This window comes from Nymphalis io, chromosome Z (assembly GCF_905147045.1).
Source record: "Nymphalis io chromosome Z, ilAglIoxx1.1, whole genome shotgun sequence".
Lineage (NCBI taxonomy): Eukaryota > Metazoa > Arthropoda > Insecta > Lepidoptera > Nymphalidae > Nymphalis > Nymphalis io.
The window spans coordinates 10785775-10808637 of record NC_065918.1 but is presented as its reverse complement, the minus strand read 5'-3'; the positions used below and the strand labels follow the sequence as shown (position 1 = coordinate 10808637).

Genomic DNA, 22863 nt, shown 5'->3' with positions numbered 1-22863 from the left:
TCGAAACTTACCGCAGAAAACGTTCGGGTTTCGCAGAAAGTGATATGACGTGACTTTGGCTGTAACAATTATAACATTTTAAGGATACGAAATAACATATCACCATCAGTCTGTTTTCAAAATTTCACAAGTCATATAAGAACTTACTTCATACAGAATACCACAGTTGGAGTTAAGTACTTTGTTGTTATAAATGTCCACACTCATGATCAAGGTCTCTAAAATTTCGAAACATTTGTTAAACTCCTCGAACCTATCTAAGTAATTAAATATTTCGTCTAACCCGATACCGAATAAATCGTTCTTGATATAGGATATTCTAAAATTAAATTATAAAGTCAACTTGTTGATAGCAGTCTATTTATCTAATAAATAATTATATGTCAACAATCTAGAAATTAATGTTAGAAAATATGACTTTTTCTATTTTAACGTCTATTCTATCTATTCATTTAACTAATCATAATTTGGTTTTCTAATAAAATACGACAGCTTAGCGCAACGTCGTTGCCCTGCGCCTGAACTCTCTTCCGGTCGTATGGGATTGCCATCCACCATAATTTGCGAGTGAGGGAGTCGAGAGTGCATTTGTGTCTACACACAGACACACTTGTGAACTGTAATATTTCCTGCCAAGTTTTCTAATGTCCATTGAGAATTGCCGTCATGGCCAAAACCTGTTAGGACGCCATAATAATAGGTAGCACTTAATATTGTGCTGTAAATTAATTTGATAAATAAACATAACTTTCGTGGTTTGCAGAATATTTAGGTATAATTACTTACTAGGCTTTGAGGCTTTGTCCCTATGTTGTATTTGGTTTTATACCCAGAGATACCACACACTCAATAAATATTTTACCGCTAAACTGTAGTTCTTAGTATTCTTGCGTTCCGGTTTGAAGGCAGGTAGGAAAGGGACATAACATTTTTGTATCCAAAGTTGGTTGTGCATTGGCTGGCCAAGGAACTGTTCATATTTTTAACTTCACCAATTTCTATAATCGTTGAAGAACACTTACCATCAGGTGGCCCATTTTCCCGTCCTACTTAAAAAAATCATGTAAAATATCAATACTCGTTTTTTTTATGTGGCCCGCTCACTATTTCTTAAATTAAATTTAAGCACGTAATAGTCACATCAACATCTAATGCCTTATTTATTCTCAAAAATCAATTGAGAAGTGAACGCATCCTATCCAATAACCATCAGTCATGTCGTCTGTAATTCTGTTTCTTTTAATAAGAAACAGAATTACAGAATGTTTATTATAAAAATTATTATTAAAAGATATTTCTACTTATAAGTTGAGTGTTTTACATATTATTTTGACAAAATTCAAATAATTTTTCTGGTCACATTTCCAGATAAAACTTTTGCCAAACATGGACAGAAAAGGAAACAATACTTGTCAATCATTTTATTGATCCGGACACATGACAGACGTTTCGCGCAGGGCCGTATTGTAGTTTTATATTGTATCAATTGCTTTTAAAAGGTACCACAAACTGAGATGATAAAATGAGCACTGTCAAACTTCAATAATGATAATAAGATATATTTTACTTTGGGCACACAAGCTGTGTCTACCGGTCCTTTATTATAATAAATTATTTATAAGCGTGTAAGGTTTTACTGAATTTTAATAATTATTTTGAGTTTTTTAGAAAATAAGGGTAAATAATATTTTTATCTAAATTAACACTGGTTGGAAATTATTGAACAAAAAAATCTATGCGATATAAAAAAACAAAACATGGAAAAGTTGACTCACTTGATTGTTCCAGTGTGATTGCACGAATTCCAATTATGAAAAATGTAATAGAATTGTAAAATATTCAATTATATTACAAGTTACGTGTGGAAGAGAATAAAATGTTAATGTGAAGAATTGTTTTACTGGGGTAGTTTTTACAAATGCATAACATACAGCCATTTTCATTCAATATTACGAAAATTCTTCAAAGTTAATAAAAATTAATAAAACAGAGTAATACATAAAATAGTTTTGTCGAAGTAGGTACATGAGTTACACCAATTATATACATTAGCACAATAGACAACATATATAAAGAACTTGAAAAGACTTTTGTAAAACATTTGTATAAAAAAACAAATACAGTTTTGTACTATTTTATTTATTTTCAATAAAGTACAATAATGTCCCCTAGGAATTACACTGGTAGATCAATATGACTGTGATTGATACTTCACCCACACACCGACTATCGCTAATAGCACACCGGCCTACAATTCACTGACCAATACAATACACATAGACAATACAATTGCAGCAATACCGTAGAATTAGGAGCGTCAACAGGGTTAATAATAGTAATCAAAGTCATTAGCTAGAGAATACAACAAACCAAGGCGGAAACGTCTCGCAAATGGTCAACATTTGGCATCTCAACAGATGCCAAATGTCTTCAGTTATATTATAGCCACTACTTGATTATTTTTATTTTAGTATTTATCATTGATAGTCAAATGTCTCCATATTGCCAATTTAAAGTTCATAATCTTATCTCTAGAGATTACTTTTTTTGAAAAAAATATTATAAGTAAAGATTATATTCGTAATAAAAAAATTGGCAACTTGTATGTCGTCAACAGATGTTGTGAATGATAAATACTTCTATAAATATGCATTTATAGAAATAAGCACAGCACGCTTAGTGAAGACAAAGATGCAAACACATTTCGGTAAAAATCCACCTCATATATTATATATTATAATAATGAAACGTTTACCATGAAAATTAACATAGACGACCTTACCATTTTTGGTCTTCATTATAATTTTATAAGCATCAAAGTAAAGCTCTCAAGTCGGATGTCTTGTAAGTCTGTAGATACCGAGGTCCTGGGTTTCAGTATTTAGTCAGGCAGATGAATGTTGATAAAGTAATTCGGAGTTATATTACGTCCTCCTCAATTGGCTGGTGACTCAATCCTGAATGTATCCCTACATGATCAGACTGAGGTTTAAAATAGATAGAAATATTGATTTTACTCAGGTCTTCCTTCTACAGTGTCAATGTTAATATCATGCCCATCCCTTTATCTATTCTTGTATTTAACACTATAGAAAATTAACTGTGTATTTAATCGTCATAATGAAAATGCGGTCCCAGGGGTACGTGCCCTTCTAACCCGCACACGCGACCTGAGCCAATGCCACATCGTAGCAAAAACTCAAACGCCACATTTTTTTATCGCCATTCTTCGTATGCGAGTTGTGTTGATGACGCAAAAACTTACCATACGTAAGCATGTTTTTAAATTATTTAAAAGGATCGCGATTATTGTTCCACGTCGTCATAATTCTTATGTAAATTAAATATAAAAAAACGTAAAACTACAATTGTATGATAAAAGATGTATTATATTATTATATAATTAATGACTTCTGAGATTATAGAACTACTTGAGAATGAGAGGATCACTTTCAGCTCTTTTCAAATAACAAAATATAATTATGTAAATTGTAAGCAACAGTTGTGGGGAAAAAATATAATCCCGCTAAGTTACTTAAAGTGGTTCATCTCAGGTCTGAAACATTTCTTTCCAAACCGGTGGTTTATTTTAACAAACCAAAAACAAAATGTAAATGCTATATAAACAAAACTAAATTAACAAAATTATCGCCTACATTAAAATTATTTAACAATAATTATTAATGCAGTACAGTGCATGGGGGATACCACGGACGCGCAGTAGCTGGGCGAGCGGAAATTGAGGAGAGGCGGGGGGGATCTTGTTATTGAACTCGATAGGACGTTAGAACTCAACGCCAAATGAGGCTCTGATAATCTTGTTGAGTTTAATGTCAAGAAAACACAAGTATGCGCTCTCACAGCGAAAAAGTCACCGTTTTCCTCTCTTCCTTTCCACTGTGGCACTACATTCTATGCTAGGAATTGGTGTTCGGTGCAACTTTAGTCCAAGGGGCTTTACATTGAGGCTGTTATAAAAAAAACTTCGTGGAAACTCGGAGATCTGAACAAGGTGCGACGTTTTTTCACGCTACAACATCTGTGCCTGTTGTACAAAACACACGTACGGTCTTGCGTTGAATATTGCTCACACCTTTAGAAGGCTCCGTTAAGTACCTACTGGAGGCCTTGGATCGCTTGCAGCGACGTGCGTTTCACATTATTGGCGACGTAAAGGTCACAAGCACCCTCGAGCCTTTACAAATGCATCGAGAGATGTCGCGCTAAGCGCTTTCTATCGACTGTATCACGGCAAGTACTCTGAGGAATTATTCTCTCTAATTCTTGCTGGCTCTCAATGTCACCGCGTAACTGTGACATCAATTCCATCGCGCACATAGAAATTTGGCCACTAAGGAGTTAGGACAAATTTCTTTGACAGAGAAAGGTCTTTGTCGCACTTCCAAAAATGGAATTCTTTACCAGCTCACGTGGTCCCCCCTCCTTTTACAATCCCGGTTCCTTCAAACGAGGCGTGAAAAAGCTTCTTGCGGGCTGGCAGGGCGGGGATGGCTAGTGCAGAACATTTGCCTGACTGTACTGGCCGTCGTCGCGTTTGGACTCTACTACCACTTACCATCAGGTGGAGTAGTCATTTGTCTTCCCGGCAAGTATAAAAAATGCACCCTTTTTCTTATTTTGATACTGATACTTCGTATATGATTTTTTTATTACTTTTAATTGAAATTCCACTCAAACTATAGTTTAAACATGCATACAAACCCATAATATTATCTTTCGACTATTAAAAAATTGGCTTAGAAGACCTAAATGTTTGACTTAGAATATTGTTCTACGATCACAGTAACCGAGATTTCTTAGCGGTTGGAAGAAATAATATATTATTCAACACAGATCCGTCTTAGATTTTAGGAATACTTCAACCGGAATAAACTTGATCTCAATTTCAAGGTCGATAAATATATTCTGGTTGTTTTCACTTCGTGTAATATTTTCCACTATACTAAGTTAACTATATTGTTGGTCATTGTCATCGTTTAAGGTAAAGATAATCATATAAAGAGAAACTGTTAAATTATTTTTGAAGACATATTTATATATTCATGTATATTAATATGAATTAAAATATCAAAGATCGATAATTATTGGTCTGTAAATTTCATGGCTGCGATGTGAAAATGGGTTCAAACAAAAATATTTGAAACCTCAGCAAAATTTAAATTACATTAGTTTAGTTAATTGGCTTAGGTGAAATTATTATAATAAATTGGTAAATACATTTCTGTTGATGCTGTTATTTGAATGGATAATTGATATGTTGTACCTACCATCAGTTGTTGACACAACAGTCGTTATCTTTTTGTTTTAAATATATATATATTTTATTATCTATATTTTATTGCAGTTTTTTAGTTTGTATTATTACGTTCAACTTATTATATTTCATTCGTTTGTTAGTATCGGATAACGATAAGCTACGATATGAAGTTATAACGTTTAAAAAAAATGAGATTTTTTAAATGACCTATAAAATTAACAAACAAAAATATTATAGGATTTTTTCGCATTTTGGCTAGCCCAAGGTGTATCCGTTTTAATATTTACTATATTTAATTCAGTCAAACAATAATCATCATACAAATTAACAAAACTTTTAAGTATTCTAAGACTTATTTCACATTTGTACTTTATATTCTATTTCAACTTTATATTTCAACGAAACATTTATTGGTATTTAATGTCTTACTTGGGAGAAAATTTAATGGTTCAATATTCAATTAAAACTTTCTCCAATTCTTGCGAAAATTTCGTTCAAACATTAAGCCACACTGGCTTTAATACAATTATAATTAATACGTATGTTTTTTCTATAATATTTCATGGTTAAATTGTCGATAAATATAATGTTCGTCAAAGAGAAGTAATTCTTTGGAGGAGGTTTTGGAGCTTATTCACCCACGCTTTCTGTACGTTTTGATACATTTCCGTTGCATTGGCAGAATTTCGAGAGCACGAGATAAATTATTATAAACGCATTTTAGACACACGAAAACTTAATCGTTTTCCGAGTTTAAACCGTTGTTATACCGAGTTAAATCTTTGGTTAAAATTAATATGTTTATTGAGCCTTTTAGTCGTCTACACGAATACGAATAATTTGAACAGACAATTTTACGTACTTAATGCAATTAATAAGGCAAAGATTAAAAATGAAAATACTTTTTTATAATTAAATAAAGTGTCGCATTATATCTACATATAGATGACCCAATATAATCTATGAACCGCATAACCGAATATCGCGGAATAAGCTTCTGAATTTTCGTGTGCCTAATATATGTTTTGAAATCGAATTGCATAAAACATTATCTTATCGCGTGGTTAACTATGAGTACCAAAGTGTTTTAGATCTATGGTACCATATTATAGATAAGTACTATACCATAATCTTGAATCACTGCGGGATATTCACAAACAGGCCTACCATAAACTTTAAGTATCGTATGCTATAAAACTAAAGAAGCGTATATCTAAGCGTACAAGCGCAGTCTTATATCGTTTTATACTAAACACCTTAAATCGTTATATTATTCTTTCATGATAATAGAACATTATGTAGAGACTTAATGTGAATTATAATATTATTGAATTGATTTGAGCTATTTGGATGAAGCCGTAATTTTAATTACTTTATCAAATCAATCGTATTATATTTAAATAACCTTAACCATAGAGCGTTTTAAGATATTTAGTATTCATACCAAACATTTAGTTCTTAACATTATGAATATCATGTATTCAATGTTTGTTAAGTAATCTTTGATAAATTTTAAAATATACAAATGGAGAAATTGTGTTTATTTTTAAATGTATTTATAGATTTGCCTATTCATAGGAAATGCACTTTGACATGCTCAACCCTTTGTGATACCGGCTTTAACATACATCCTCTTTAGAAATCCCTTTGAAAAACATTATAAGAATTCGATTTCAGAATTCTTTAAAGCCTTTCTATAAGAAGAAACTCTATATTCTATATGGAATATAATACACAAAGGAACACGTTTGCGCTCTTTATATTCAATTTTATACAAATAACAAGCTTAGTATGTAAACAAATCTGGAATGATCGATTTTAACCTATTTCTTATATCGATTTGAAACGTCTCGAGTATGTAATTCAGATTATATTACAATTTTAGTACCATCGATCTGATTGGTTGGTGAATCCAGGACCCAGATATAGAAAATGTTCAATGACTACTAGCAAGCCTCCTAGTAGTTCTAATGCGCCTGAACTCTTTCCGGTCACGTCGGGTTGCTATCCCATCAGATTATGAGTGAGAGAATAGAGAGTGCACCTGTGTTTGCGCATACACTTGTGCACTATAACATGTCCTGCACAGTTGGCTAATCTAGAGACTTGTCACCGTGGCCGAAAACGGTCAGGAGGATTTCAATGCTGACACTGACAAAAAGTGTTGTAGTTTGTTTGTATTTTTACTATCATTAATTATTCCAAAGGACATTTAAAAATTGGAACAGTCTCTGACAGGCTCAGTCAAGATCGCAATTTCTCCAATTGAATTAACCAATTTATCGTTCACGTAATTATGTTATTTACACAGCTTGACAGCAATATCTGTTTATCTTTAATATTTAAGAACATATTATGCAAACACGTTATAATGTTTTCTTACTTTTAGGATTCTTAATATTTTAATGAATATAACTGTGACTTTTAAATTTAGTTGCGGAAGCAACTTTTTTGTTTAGAACATATTTAACTAAATGTTTGAGCAAAGTATGAGAGTAATCATCAGATGTTCTTCAGTTGTTAGTGGCCCGTGTTTGCGTGTGATTGCTCAAAGCAGTACACAGCACATTAGGCACTAGAAAAAGATGAAATTAGATGGCTGCTTGCTCGCTATATCCGTTTAGAGTTGGAAATATAATATCATATATAAAGCAACTAAATTACCAATCGGTAATCAATATATAATCTGCTATCACAGACAGTACGCTTGCTAGCTCGACCGTGCTCGGACATCGGCTGAATTCATTCTGACGTATAATGTCTTAATGGAGGTATGATATGTCAAGAAAACTAACATGGGACTCGGTAGTTATTATATAAAGTTTAAAACGTAACAAACAATGCAAGCGTATCTCTTGGTATATCTAAATTTATATATTTAAAAGACTGCTTCATAATATATTTTCTATTATAAGCTACTTATGTAATTTTTCTATACGATAACGATGTTTTTTCCGCATATTTATACGTACGGGGGCAGCTATAAAGTTGATAAAATAAATATAGAAATAAAATCAAAACTGTAAAGAAAAAAGAAGTTCAGCGTTCTTGATTAACATGTAATCTGAGACTTGACTAGGCGGAGGAAAGTTCTCTAGGTTCGAGCTGATTCTGTTAAAGGAGAACTATAGATACAAAAATAATAAATATTTGGTCTCTCTTCAATTTTATTTAGAATCAAGGGTTATTTTATTTTCTTTTATAATAATTAAAATTTTATTACAAATTCTAAAGCAATAATTATGTATTTAACTCAGTTATTGTTTGTTTTGAATAACTAACACACCAAAAATAAAAATAAACAGAAATGAAATTAAATAACTATTTAGCATAAAGTAACTTTTTGTGTCTTTGATAATTATTACGAATACTTTTACATATTTTATAGCACATTAACAAAGACTTTCTTACAGTAAACATGGAAAATTTTATAGCGAACAATTTTTACGCTTATTTTTAATTTATTTATTATTTTTATATATTATTTAATTATTGTTTGTGAATACTATTTTTTATGTAGTGTAGGTAGGCGGACGAGCATATGGGCAATCTGATGGTAAGTGGTCACTAACGCCCATATGCATTGGCATTGTAAGAAATGTTAACCATCTAACATCGCCAACGCGCCACCAACCTTGGAAACTAAAATGTTATGGCCCTTGTGCCTGTAATTACACAGGCTCACTCACCCTTCAAACCTAAACACAACAATGCAAAGTACTGCTGTTTGTCGGTAGAATATCTGATGAGTGGTGGTACCTATCCAGACGAGCTTTCACAAAGCCCTACCACCAGTAACAATATGTATATACTATTTAACTAGTTACAAAATTTATTAAGTCATAACGTACTCTACGTTCAGCCTAGTTTGATTTCATTCTAGAATGTTAAGTAAAAGAATTACTTTATTTTAACATTGTTTCATTTAAGTTTTAGTATACATACATTAAGATTTCATATTAATATGTACTGATAAACTTAATGATATTATAACATGCAGGGAATGTTGTTGTTATTAATGGATTTTTCAGTTAACAGACATTGTTTATATGTTTTTTTAAATCTTTTACTTCCATGAATTAAATGGTAATATTTGCGTTACTGGTTGACGGTATAAAACAGATACCTACACTCATGGTGAATGATTATTTAACCTGCCAATTGGCAAGGGTTTGTTTTCATGTAAATAACAATGAACAAACAATATCTTTGATCTAACAAAATATTTTAATATACGTTTATAACTTAAAATATAAAATAAAATATCTGAAGTTTATTTTATCGCCTGAACTAAAAGTTTGTTTTGTTTATAATATTTCCGCGATTATATTTAGATATAGGGCACAGAATATAATAAAAATGCCTATGCTGAAAAAAAAATCGTTGACCTGGAAACTCGACCCGTTACCGGATTCGATTCAAACGTATAGTGACCCAATAGACATGATTGGAATTGTGCTTTAAATGAAATAAAGCTATTTTAAAACTAGATTTAAAGTTAGAATCACAGTAATAATATAATTATAACTTCTAAATACATGAACAAATTTGAATGTATTATATAAATTGATAACATTAATTATATTGTATCGTTAGAATCCTTACATCAGCCCGAGTGACTGACTAGACGTTAAGTAATAGATCTAAATATCATATTATTTTATTTTCGAACATTATAATTTTATATGTCATGTGTAATAGGGTATGACGTGTTTATTTTACGTTTTTATATTATATTAACTTTAGTAGGTATGGTTATAGACTGTTCATACTATATACATATACATTCTTACCGTATAATTGAGACTAACTTCTCTAACTAACCTTATAATTTACAAACTTTTTACTTACCTTATACTTTTTGCAACTATAGTTAAAACGGCCATTTATTTAACCGAAATGTAATATACAAGAATGTTGGCTGAGATCTAAAATTGCACCCTGGCGTGTTATTTATATACTATTTCCTATAAAATATCTCACAATACAACGTAAACCCCTTTTAGCTTTTACGTAGAGAATTATAAACGGCTAAAAACTACATATAAATATTTGTACAAATAATGTGCAAATACTAAACGTTGGTTGAAATGTAATGTTATACATAACAGCAGTGCAATTCTGTAAGAACTCATTACATTACTCACCCGTGAAATGTTGACAACCGATGACAACCTTTTGGTGTTTTTATTTTGAAGCGCTTATTCTTAAAATGTTGTAACTTTTATGGTCAATGTCGCTTATCACTTTCTGACATTTCACGACCTATTTTTGAAGTTTGGTGAGTTTCGAGTTTTTTTTTACATTTAGCGACGAAATAAGTAATATTGACATTACCCAAACAAGCAGTCCGCGCCGACTCGAAAGTTTTTACTCTCTCGGGAGTAGATCTAGTTTACATGACAGAGAGGGTTCATATTGACGAGATGACTCAATCGCTAGGTCAACTCGATACATTCCGAATGACATGAAAACATTGTCGGTTTTTTCAACATAAAAATTCGTTTGTAAAAATTCCATTGTGATTTTTAAATACCAAACACAAAATGTATAATTTCGATTGAGAGCCCTTCGTTAAAACGACTAGCTGTTGGGTACGGGATTCAAAGCATTTTTATTTAAAACAGAAAATATAAAAAATTAACGTCATTGAAATAAACTAATAAGACCGTTTTATGAATATAAAAGGTTTTATTCGATGCCGTAATGGAATATTCCATGAAGATATTGATCGCGGCATGTGATTTGATTTAAAATGGACGAGTCCGTTATAAAATATTAAACAAGTTTTTAAATTGTATAAAATATATTAAATTTGTGTTTATAATTCATCTCATGCTTGACGGTGAAGGAAAACATCGTGAGGAAACCTGCATGTGTCTAATTTCATTGAAATTCTGCCACATGTGTATTCTACCAACCCGCATTGGAGCAGCGTGGTGGAATAAGCTGAAAACCTTCTCCCCAAAAAAAGGGAGAGGAGGAATTAGCCCAGCAGTGGGAAATTAACAGGCTGTTACTGATACTGATACTAAATACCTTCATCGATTAATAAAACCTACGACTTTTATTACGATATAATGATAAGAATTGAAATCGTCAATCATTCGTATATATGAACTGAATAGTTTTTATTTCATGTCTAAAATCAATTCAATTGACACGCGTACTCATTTCTTTTACCGGTTATTTGATAAATAATTTTCGATACATTTTCAATGCCTATCTGCATATAAATTTTTAATCACTCAATTTAATATAGTAAATGACCTACCTATACCGATCGTGGAAATATATAAATATATTAGTTAGTGCAACACGTGACCATGACATGCTATTTTATGTGAAAAATGGTAACCTGATGGTTTGGATGAAGTTGAATAATGGGGCAAACTACCGTTAAGTCCTCCATCAATACGCATCAACGCTTCATATTTTAACCAGTACGTTGATAGTCAGTCAGTCAGTCATTTGGCTTTTGCTTATAGACTAAATTTTATCAATTTATTTAAAGGTTAAATTTATAATTATCATTTATTTTATGCAAGTGGTAATTTTTGTAAATCTAATCATAAATTTCAATAACACTTATATGTCAGATTTCAATATGAGTCAGGGGACATAAAAAATAGCTTTCAGGTATTTTTTAAAAGAAAAATATGTAACTAAAATGACAGTTCACTATTAAATTTATCAAAATAAATTATTAGACGTACTGTAATAAATGCGTTGAATTAAAGCTTAACGCATTTAAAAAGTATCTTTAATAAAATAAAATTGGATAATAGATATATTGGATATAAAAAGAAAATATTTATTGAAATCTTATTAAATTTCGTAAATAAATTTATGTCACTTAATAGGCCCATTTAAAAGAGATAACAAGGTTTGCCGGGCCTAACAAAAAGCCTTTATTGAATTGGGTGTCAAAATTACTTTCTCAAGCAGTTTGATTTATATTGAAAACTTATTAACCGATTAATATTTACATCATAGTATAAATGATTTTATAATAATGCGATCAATGGACCATCCTCAATGTGCCTTTGATTTATAAGCAACCGGTAATGATCGTGTTTGTCTAATGGTTAGCTAATAAGGAATCTTATGGCCCGGCTTCGAGTAACGGGTCAGGCCAATAAAGACTTTTTGGGCATTTCTGTCAAGCGAGCCTCAGTAGCAATTAACAGCCAAAATTAGTAAATTAACAAAAGTAACTTAGAAAGTGTGTTTTGCGAATTGCCGTTTCGTAGACTATATATTTCTTGGTCTTCGTTTCGGTATTGTTAGGACTTTATTATTATTATAGATATTATTGTTTACCAACAAACAGACAGATGTTGTTTTATGATAAAAGCTCGCCACTGACTTATCTTCTAATTATAAGACAGAGCCGGCCTCACATTGTCGTCATATCACTAGGTAGTAATAACACAATTTATAACGACATATCAGATTATTAATAATAATCTTCTGATAAAATAAAATGAAATTAACTTTGATGTACCATTTGTCTGCAACAGAGTACTTATATATTAAAATATATAGTTGTATTTATTCTTCAGAGAATGATAACTAAATATATATCTCCGTCTTATTGTTGCAGAGTGCGTGTGGAGTATTATGTGAACGAGAACACTTTCAAAGAAAGACTGCAACTGTATTTTATAAAGAATCAACGTTCGAGTAAGTACACTTTAGATGCCTATTGAAATATATGTTCCTTAGTTATATGCCACGTATACATTTTTTGGTAAAACTAGCAGACCTCTGTAACGTATTTCCAAGTAAAAACTTATTGAACCCATATGTAATGTATGTAATCGAGTTATATTTTAAAATGTACCGTGAGTCAATTAAAACAAAATTTAATTAAAAAAAGTATCTATCATTACTTTTATTCTTATCTATATAGGAGATAATACAAATTAACTCGCTGTAAGTATCTGCAAAGCATGATAATGAATTAAATTTCTGCATAAAATTAAAATAGACACGCAAGTCGTATGAAGGGCACGGACAAATTAAATGATATTAATAAATTGCGCTTGTCCAGTTGTGTAGGCGAAGCGGCTTCTACAACACCGCAGTAATTGCACCGCGACTCGCAAGTATTTGCTAAAACGATTAATACATAGAGTAACTCAATAACACAGTTTGACGTACCCATGTAGTTATATCGTTATCTATAAAAGATGCTAATGCTACACTTACAGTGGGCTTACACAAATCAAACGAAAATCGAAGCGATTGTGCACTTTCGTAACTATATTTTTGGTCAAGTGACGTATCATTATTGAAACATTTCGATATTTTCTGAAAATGAATTCGAGTAACTTGTATAGGTTTGCAGATCGCGCATTAACGAAAGTATCAAACTGTTTTAACAAATTAAATTAAATTCATCAAAGAGAATGGAGTCACTATATTTTTTCTAATTATAATAAACAAAAAGATTCCAACTAAATTATAAGGATGATAAATTATTAATTCCTTATTGTTTATAACATTACTTATGATTAATGAAATATTGTTTTAACCAAATACTGAATTATCTCAAAATTATCTTTGTGCGTATGTGAAATACTATTTCACACTCATACACTTATACAATTTTAGCTTTTAATAAATTTACTCTGGGATTTTCACAAAGATTTGACAAATATTGCTATTGTGAATATAAACGTTATCGGAGACGTCTCCTCGTCGTCGTCGTTTACTGATATTTTTGTGTCTAATACTGAGTAATTTCTTATCGCGAAAGCAAGGCACTTACGAAATTGATCAGTTTAATTGCAAGGCTGTCTGAGAACACGACCATTTCAGCTATCGATGTTGATTTCGGTGACGATAGATACCTACATATACTTACTAAATCAGTAACTGCACCCAAAAGATATACTAAATTAAAATGAAATAAATAGAAGTTCTAGAGCATTCTATCGATTTACACAAAAACTCGTACCACTTGTGGATTGCCGATAACAGCAGTGGAATAATTGTATAAATATTCTCAACAGTACTTTTTAGACTATTATTGGGTGGTCAAAAAATTCTACAATTGCAAAACTTTTTAATAAACTAGGTAATGTATTTACTACGATAATGAACGAAACGTAAACGTTAATAAATATTTACTTAAGAACTTTTTTATTTAAAAAAACGCAAAGTAAAACAGTTCTGTAAATTCTTCTCATCTGTTTGACAACCAATTTTCGATTTTAGGTCACGGGACGAACATTAATCATAATAATTATACGTTTTCAAAAAATACGTATTTCAAAATATTGAAATGATATTACCAGAATGCTAAATATTCTCATCATTTAGTTAACCGATTCTATTCATTGAAACTGAATAGCCGCACGTTATGTAGTTACGTGATACATACGTGATATATTAGGACCTCGTTAGTGTAATGGCTTAATTACAAGGCTGATCTTGAGGATCTGGATTCCAATTTACGGTTTTTCATCCATATATATATATATATATATATATATATATATATATATATATATATATATATGCTGTTAACCCGGAGTATAGGTTTTGGCAGTGTTCAAAATCCCCTGCATGAGAAAGCGCATAAAGTTTTACCTGTGCTTGAACTTTCTTTGGTCGTATCCGCTAAGCAGTTGTCTTCGATGAGGATAATCGCTACGCACAGTTGTCAATTTTCATATAGACATAATATTGAGTTATTCAATCGAAGCATACACTTTAACTATATTATATTAAATTATTATAATTCGTGTAAAATTTTAGGTTCACTTAATTACTTTTTTGTTTCAGGTTTACGCATTAGGATAGTAAATCTATTTTTCAAGATTCTTGCCTGTCTTCTCTACATTTTTCGCGTTTGCGCTGACGGAGATCCTATATCTGCATCTTGGTAAGTTGTTACTAGACTGTAATTATGTTTTCAAATATAATAAATAATCGCAACATAGATATGTGCCTACTAGGTTCCTAATAACTGCATATATAATAGTCAAAGTTTCAAAACTAATTAACAGTAATTAAATAAATGATTCTATGACAATTAGAGAATATTAAATGCAGTCGTATATTTCTGTAAGTATAGATTGCGAACACCAAAGCCGTAATTAAGTAACATTCGATACATACTCGTCTTTTGTGATAGAAACTTATATTTTCCACTAATTGAAATCTATTTTGTTAAAGAAAGAGACTAGGGATACGAAGTGGTTGTGTATGTAATAGTGGGAACGAAAGTGAACTGGAGGGAAATAGAGAACTATTCCTCCAACCAAGCGAGCACATCTCACCAACGGATGGCAATGCGGTTCCACCATACATCATGGAGCAAAAGCCATAGAATACCTATGTGGTGTCTTTGGAAACTTCTTAGTTAATATCTTCCAGTGGTTAGTTCTCGAAACCTTGGTAGGACGGTAAATTGCGCCCGTTTTCGAAGGATAAATCATAGCGATGAGAGTTTTATGCACACCGGCACCAGTTTTTGCGATCGACCCACCCTTTCTTGATAGTTATTGTTACTGTTAGAAAAAAAAATATTTTAAGTAAATACTTAAGGGCAACGTTTTTCGGAAGTAAGTAAGCATGTAATTATTTCAGTTACGGATGTAAGCCTGGAAACAAGACCGAGTTTGAATACTCCGCAAACCTCACCGAAGAGGAGTTTCAAGAGCATCCGATCATCAACTGGGACGGAATAGTATGGGTAAACCGACCGTTGTATCTGTGGGGGGTGCAGGTTGTACTCGCAATGATTTCCTTGGCCGAAGCTATTTTGCTGGTCTATCTCGGATACAAGGTAGTAAAATATCACTCTAATTCATATAAATTCTTTATTATTAACCATATTATTTAGATTTTTTTTTTTGTAAAACTTTTTTATTATAATATTCATAACATTTTGTTATATTTTAAGGGCAACATCTGGCAACAGGTTTTATCATTCCACTTCATATTGGAGATGGTTAACACGGTTCCATTTGCGCTCACAGTGAGTAATTATTTTGTTTTAGAACATATGACATTCTTCATTCATATAAAAGTTATCTGTAATTATCTGACAAATAAATGATCATTTAATTACAGTAATTAATTTTTATAGCCAGTGGATAGCATTAGTAGAAAACTCAAGAAAATTAATTACATTAAGCGGTTATGAGAAAATCCAAATTTCGGAAGTAAAATTAAGGACTGTTGTGGTTTTTAGGTACCTTTCCCGCCGCTACGGAATTTGTTTATCCCCGTATTTCTGAACTGCTGGCTCGCTAAGAGGTCTCTCGAAAATATGTTTGTGAGTATTTAAGGAAGGTAAAATTATTAAAAGAGTATTCAATTATATTCATAATTCTAAACGATACGTTCATTTTTTCAGAACGACTTACACCGAGCGATGCAAAAGTCTCAGTCCGCTCTCTCTCAACAACTCATGATATTATGTGTCACGCTTTTATGCTTAGTTTTTACGAGGTAACTTAATTTTTTATAAATGTATTTAATAGTAAGTAAGATATAATGTAAAATATCTCGAGTAAGTAATAGAATCTGCCATAATGCAATAAATTTGAATAACATTATATAAGACTTTATATATCTTATTGCCCTTGAAACAAATTGGTTATGAAAAATCATCGTTTGTTTGTTCATCAAGGCGCTTAAGTTTAATCAGGTAAACGGAAAACAAATAGCAATTTCCTTTTATAATATTTAGAAAATAATACGGAGTCATCTCCGCGGCGCCGGGCTCATTCAATTTGTAGCCTTTTAGGATTTTTATCATGCCACTTTGAAGCTTTTAGGAACAAAGCGTAAAAAAGATTCTTACATTTATTTTTAATTTATTAAATTATACATCACAGTTTCATACTGAGTAGAACAATTTAGAAAAAAAAACCTTATAGAATAGTGTCTTACAAAGGATATTACTATGGTAATATCTTAACAAAGTAATAGCTCTACGTCTTTAAAACGTTAAATTAAGTAAAGGAGTACGAGCGTACAACATTAAGTGGTTTTAAGACATCGATTAGTGTAACAAGATAAATTAATATACTTCATTTGTTGTTTTTTTCTTTTAATTTACACTGAAAGTATTGTTTTAGCGTGTGCGGTATCCAACATTTCCAACGCGCTGGTCATCGCCACCTTAACCTGTTCCAAGCAACATACTTCGTGGTCGTGACATTCTCAACTGTTGGTTATGGAGATTTTGTACCCGATATCTGGCCGTCCCAGCTGTATATGGTCATAATGATTGGTGTCGCGCTTGTTGTTTTGCCCACTCAGGTTCGGAATGTGCCTTTCAGTTTTGTACAAAATACTTAACCTTTTCTAAAATAAAGTTTCAGATCTTCTTATTAGTCGCTAACTAGTATGCTAGTTTTTCATAACTTAAACTTAATTTGTTAAAACTAATTTAATGTGAAATCTAATTCTTCTATACTTTAAATACGTATGTCAAACGAAGTGAGAACTTTGAGCAATGGTAACAAAGAAAAAAATAGCAGTTATTCTTTTTTTTTACATACATACGCTATGTATAAACCAAATTTTGTCTTAAAAAAAACTGAGACCTAAATCTTCAGCCACTGATTTTTATTAATGATTATTAGCCTAACATTTAGTTTAACACATTTATTCGCGGTATTAATGCAATGTTCAAGGACGTAATTCTTTCCTCGCAAACTGAATTAAGCTATAAAGTGCTTGAAGAGACTCGAGTTCTCCTTACCACTTTATTAAAATTCCATTTTTCTCAGAGAACATAGATTACACTTTTTCACTTTAAAGCAATTTATCACATTCTACATCTTTTTAGTTACAGACACTTTATTAATATACTTCGTTTAACATATTTTAATAGTTATTTTCATTTGATGTCCTGAAAATTGATAATAGATTGAGATGTAATTTAAAATTTTATAAATATAATATCCATACAGTTTGAACAATTGGCATTCACCTGGATGGAAAGGCAGAAGCTCGGTGGTTCTTACTCGTCACACCGCGCTCAGTCAGAAAAACACGTAGTAGTTTGCTCGACAACGCTCCATGCCGACACAATTATGGATTTCCTGAACGAATTTTATGCTCATCCTCTACTTCAGGATTACTACGTTGTTCTGCTTTCACCTATGGAGCTAGATACAACGATGCGGATGATTCTTCAGGTATCTTATATTTTTGAACAATAAAAAATATATAATCTAAATTTTCAATAAGTAAGTAATAAACAGATATTTTTAAACATTTAATATTCATATTAATTATAACAGGTTCCAATTTGGGCTCAACGCGTTATTTACATCCAAGGCTCATGCCTGAAGGATACAGATTTGATTCGTGCGCGTATGAACGAGGCGGAGGCTTGCTTTATACTAGCTGCTAGAAACTATGCTGACAAAACTGCAGCTGACGAGCATACGATTCTTAGGTAATTTAAACTTATTTAAAAAATACATGTATAAGTCAAACTTAAGTACTATCTTATTTGATTACGCCGTTACTACTAAGCTAGCAATTATTATATTTTCATAAGTATATAATCAAAATATTAAATAAGACTCAAATCGTTTCAGGTCCTGGGCAGTAAAAGATTTCGCCCCTATTGTTCCCCAATACGTACAGATTTTCCGACCAGAGAATAAACTGCATGTTAAGTTTGCGGAGTTTGTGGTTTGCGAAGATGAGTTTAAATATGCACTTCTCGCCAACAACTGCACTTGCCCTGGTGCATCAACTCTCGTTACTCTGCTTTTGCACACCAGCCGCGGCCAGTAAGCCTAGATAATTTTTTTGTTAAATATACAAAACATACATAAATATAAATTCTGTTTTTGATTTTTTAGAGAAGGTCAACAATCACCAGAAGAATGGCATCGCCTTTATGGCAAATGTTCTGGCAATGAAATCTACCATATCGTACTTGGTGATAGTCGATTCTTTGGTGAATACGAAGGAAAAAGCTTTACTTATGCCAGTTTTCACTCACACCGGAAGTATGCATTTGTTTGAATATATACTAAAGTATTCCGAATTATTATATTTTTAATTACCACGTTATTTTTCATTTAGATATGGAGTAGCTTTAGTTGGGGTTCGTCCAGCAGAGCTACCTGAGTTTTATGAAGAAACCATACTTTTGAATCCTGGCCCTCGGCACATCATGAAAAGCACTGACACGTGCTATTACATGAGCATCACGAAGGAAGAAAACTCTGCTTTCGTGGTATCTGACAAACAGACAGAAAGCAAATCCAATGCCATACCAAAAGATCAAACTACATGTAGTCTCCTCTCTAACGAAAAGAAGACTGGAGATGCAGAAGGCGGCACCGGACAGCGGAAAAGACCAGACGGTACTAATGTGGCTCAGTACGACCTCCCACAAGTGATTCTACAAGCTCCCGCGAGTTCCACACCAAATACATCGCCATCACGCATCTACCCAGCTAATACTGTATCATCCGCTAATTTAACTGTTGCTGGCTGTGAGTGTCACAGTTGGATTACTGCCTAAAGTAGATTGAATAAAATCGCCGTTTTACTAGTTTGTTGGCGATCATTTGGTCTACTTTATAGTTGTATTGCTTAAGTTGCTCGATGTCAACCAAATTTGTATTTTATTGAATCTTATAGAACATCGAATTGATTGGCCGACCTGGACAGAGAGCAGCTCGCCATATTAGAGGATTTTTGGGTAATTCTGATCACGGTGAAAGTAAAGTTACTGGTCCTACATGGTCACCAACTTTTTGCTTTTATAATAATCAATATTAAATTTCCTTTTCATTTTGTTCACTTTGGTCCGAAAAATACATTTCCTATATAAGTAAAAAACAAATTAAATGAATAATACAATAAAATACGCTGGTTTAGCACCCAAGTGAAAGATTAGAAGTACTAAAACTTAAAAAACACTACGTGACTGACAATATTAAATGATCCGGATTAATCTTTTAATTTAAGCCCATGAATGATTTTAGAAAAAAATATTTTAGTGTTGTGCATGCCTTGTTGTAATGGACTAGCATATGTCACTGTAGGCAACAAAATGAAAGGCAAACACATAATCACTATCGAAATGCAAAGTCACATTATGGTTACATCTAAACATTTCCTAATTCTTTTAAAATTCTGATGGTTTTGCGCTCGATATGGTTAACGTCTAATTCCATCGCTATTTATATTTACCGAGTATTAATATTTTTATTTTAGAGGCTAGTTTATGCTATTGATATTTTCGTGAAAAGCCTAATGCGTATGTCTCATGCGATGCCGTAGTTTTCGTAGTATGAATTCAAAATTCATCAAATACAATCATTATTATCACGAAATTATCACCATATCATATTGTCATGTCGAGCCACCATTATTGTATATTAAAAGTAAATTGTATCAATTAGAATGTGAAACAAGATATACGATAAAAATATTATATTGGATAATTGACTGTTACTATTGCTAAGTACTAGTTAATCAGCAGGATTCAATTTTGTCTTAATGCAAGAACTGCTATTAATTTATCAATTATCTTCAAATGTTATGTTATAAATACTTACGCATACGAATGTTACACAGTTGTCAATACATTTTATACAAAAATACTTTATAATTTTCAGCTAAATTTGGCGAAGCATCAACATCGGCATCTGACTCTCGCACTTGTCTCAAAGAATCTCCGGCTACAGATAGCGCAACTGACAGTCACCTCTTACTTCCTCGACCTGATAATACCAACTTTTTAAGCCCTGATAGTCTCCATTGCCGACGAGGTAGCTTTTATTTTTTCAATATTTTCTCTAATTCCTAAAATTGATGTTGTGGTATTATTATAAATTTTCTAATTCAGGTAGTAGAAGACCATCGATTCTTCCGGTACCGGACATGGTAACGAGTAGTCTAACTATTACATCTGAGAATCAAGAGGAAGGAGTTGGAGTTGATGAAAGTGAAGATGAATTGGATGACGACGTCCCCTGGCGCTCTCCTTCCGAAAAGATTGCGTAAGACACACCGCAGACCGAAACGCCATTCCCGCGATCATGCACGCACGCATATTTATTTTTGTCACTTCGCTGTCTTTTCAATTTTAGTATTTAGAAACTTTTAAATAAAGTTTAGACGATTTGTCGGGTATACATTCAGTAAATTAAAAACGTAAAATACTTTCTAAAATGGTTCACATAATAAGCAACACCAATACGTTTTTATATTTACAAAATGTAGATCCATTCTCATATTAGCAAAACTTAAATAGTATTTTAAAGAGTAATTGAACAAGTTTAAGTATGACAAAAATAAGTCGTCGAGAATTACCTTAAATTAAATTTTGCTAATTATTTTTTATTTCATCGTCAATATAAATGTGCTACAGTTTACATAACACGATATATTGACGATCTTCCAAATTTGTTTCTTATTGTTTTAGCCTGTACATTCAAATCGTGTAGATAGAAAAATCGGATCTCGGCAGCTGCATGCACTCAGCACAAAGTACGTCATTGTGTTGTATACTTGTAAGTTCTGTTGTGCATTGAACATTGCTTGGCTTGTAGCTAACACTTGCAGTCCTACAATATAATAAATATTAACTATCGGTATAAATACTTTTGTTGTACAGCTCACAAAATATGTAATCGAATAGAGCCCTATCAAAAGATGAAACTGAATATCCAAATTTTAGAAAAATAAATGTGGATGATGTGATAAAGTAATCACTTTAAGGTTTAGCTTTCGATTGAGTGAACATAACTTTAATTTTAATTATATTAATCAGAAGAAATTAGAGAAAATATTTATATAAATATTTCGTCACATATAAAGATACATCACGCATGGAATTTTTATATTGCATTCTTCTTAACCAACGGCTATTCAAATAATACAAAAGTAATAGAAATTCGAATTAAATATATAATAGGAATACTTTAACAATAAAACAAATAGTTTTACCATGAATGTCCATTATAGTTTACATTTCTCATATTGCTGCATTATTTTTTAAAATTTAATCAAAATAAATTTAAGCTTAACTACAGTCATTACAGCTACACGCATGTGCCAAAAAATATTCACATTCAAATTTCGAACACTAAAAAAAATTTTTAATAATCACATTTCACAATATTATCAAATCAATTGCTACATTCTTTAGCAAATTCCCAAAACTCCACTTTTTAATGTCCAAGTTTTACAAGAACTAATATAGCGCACGATTCCTAAAGCTCGTATGTAGCACACACGAATGTTACCCCTCGTGAGTGTTTAGTTGATACGAATGTGTGCATTGTGTACGTACCCTTGAGACCTGAGTATGTCCCTCCCGCCGCGGCGTGTGCAGTGACGACGCAACTACCAGCTCCATGTCCTCGCTGGGGGGGAGTGAACCACGTACGGCTTGGCGCAACGACTTCACCAGGTAAGCATGAAGAACTCCCTAGCTTGAATGTCCTGACAACTGTTAGATATTACATGTTTACGATACCACGGCCTTTTTTATAAATCCGTTGTTTAGCGGCTGTTTAGTTAACACACTAATAACTCTCTTTCTGTCATTATAGATTTGACATTCCAAAGAAAAAGAC

General features: G+C 32.0%; 1 protein-coding gene across 4 annotated transcripts in view; it reads left to right on the top strand.

The window, feature by feature from the left end:
* The window catches only part of LOC126780770 (potassium channel subfamily T member 2), an 88771-nt gene that overhangs the window by 60328 nt on the left and 5580 nt on the right, over positions 1-22863 (top strand). For 2 of the 4 annotated variants that reach the window (XM_050505455.1, XM_050505454.1), the window contains exons 2-15: positions 12885-12964; positions 15074-15173; positions 15881-16079; positions 16197-16271; positions 16488-16571; positions 16653-16747; positions 17380-17563; positions 18220-18447; positions 18553-18710; positions 18856-19053; positions 19126-19275; positions 19352-19767; positions 20899-21051; positions 21129-21282. In XM_050505455.1, the coding sequence (XP_050361412.1) occupies positions 12885-12964; positions 15074-15173; positions 15881-16079; positions 16197-16271; positions 16488-16571; positions 16653-16747; positions 17380-17563; positions 18220-18447; positions 18553-18710; positions 18856-19053; positions 19126-19275; positions 19352-19767; positions 20899-21051; positions 21129-21282 (2274 nt within the window). Of the gene's footprint in view, positions 1-12884; positions 12965-15073; positions 15174-15880; positions 16080-16196; positions 16272-16487; positions 16572-16652; positions 16748-17379; positions 17564-18219; positions 18448-18552; positions 18711-18855; positions 19054-19125; positions 19276-19351; positions 19768-20898; positions 21052-21128; positions 21283-21707; positions 22037-22619; positions 22698-22863 lie in introns of those variants that run through there. The other 2 variants (XR_007670534.1, XM_050505456.1) reach the window with 2 other exon arrangements.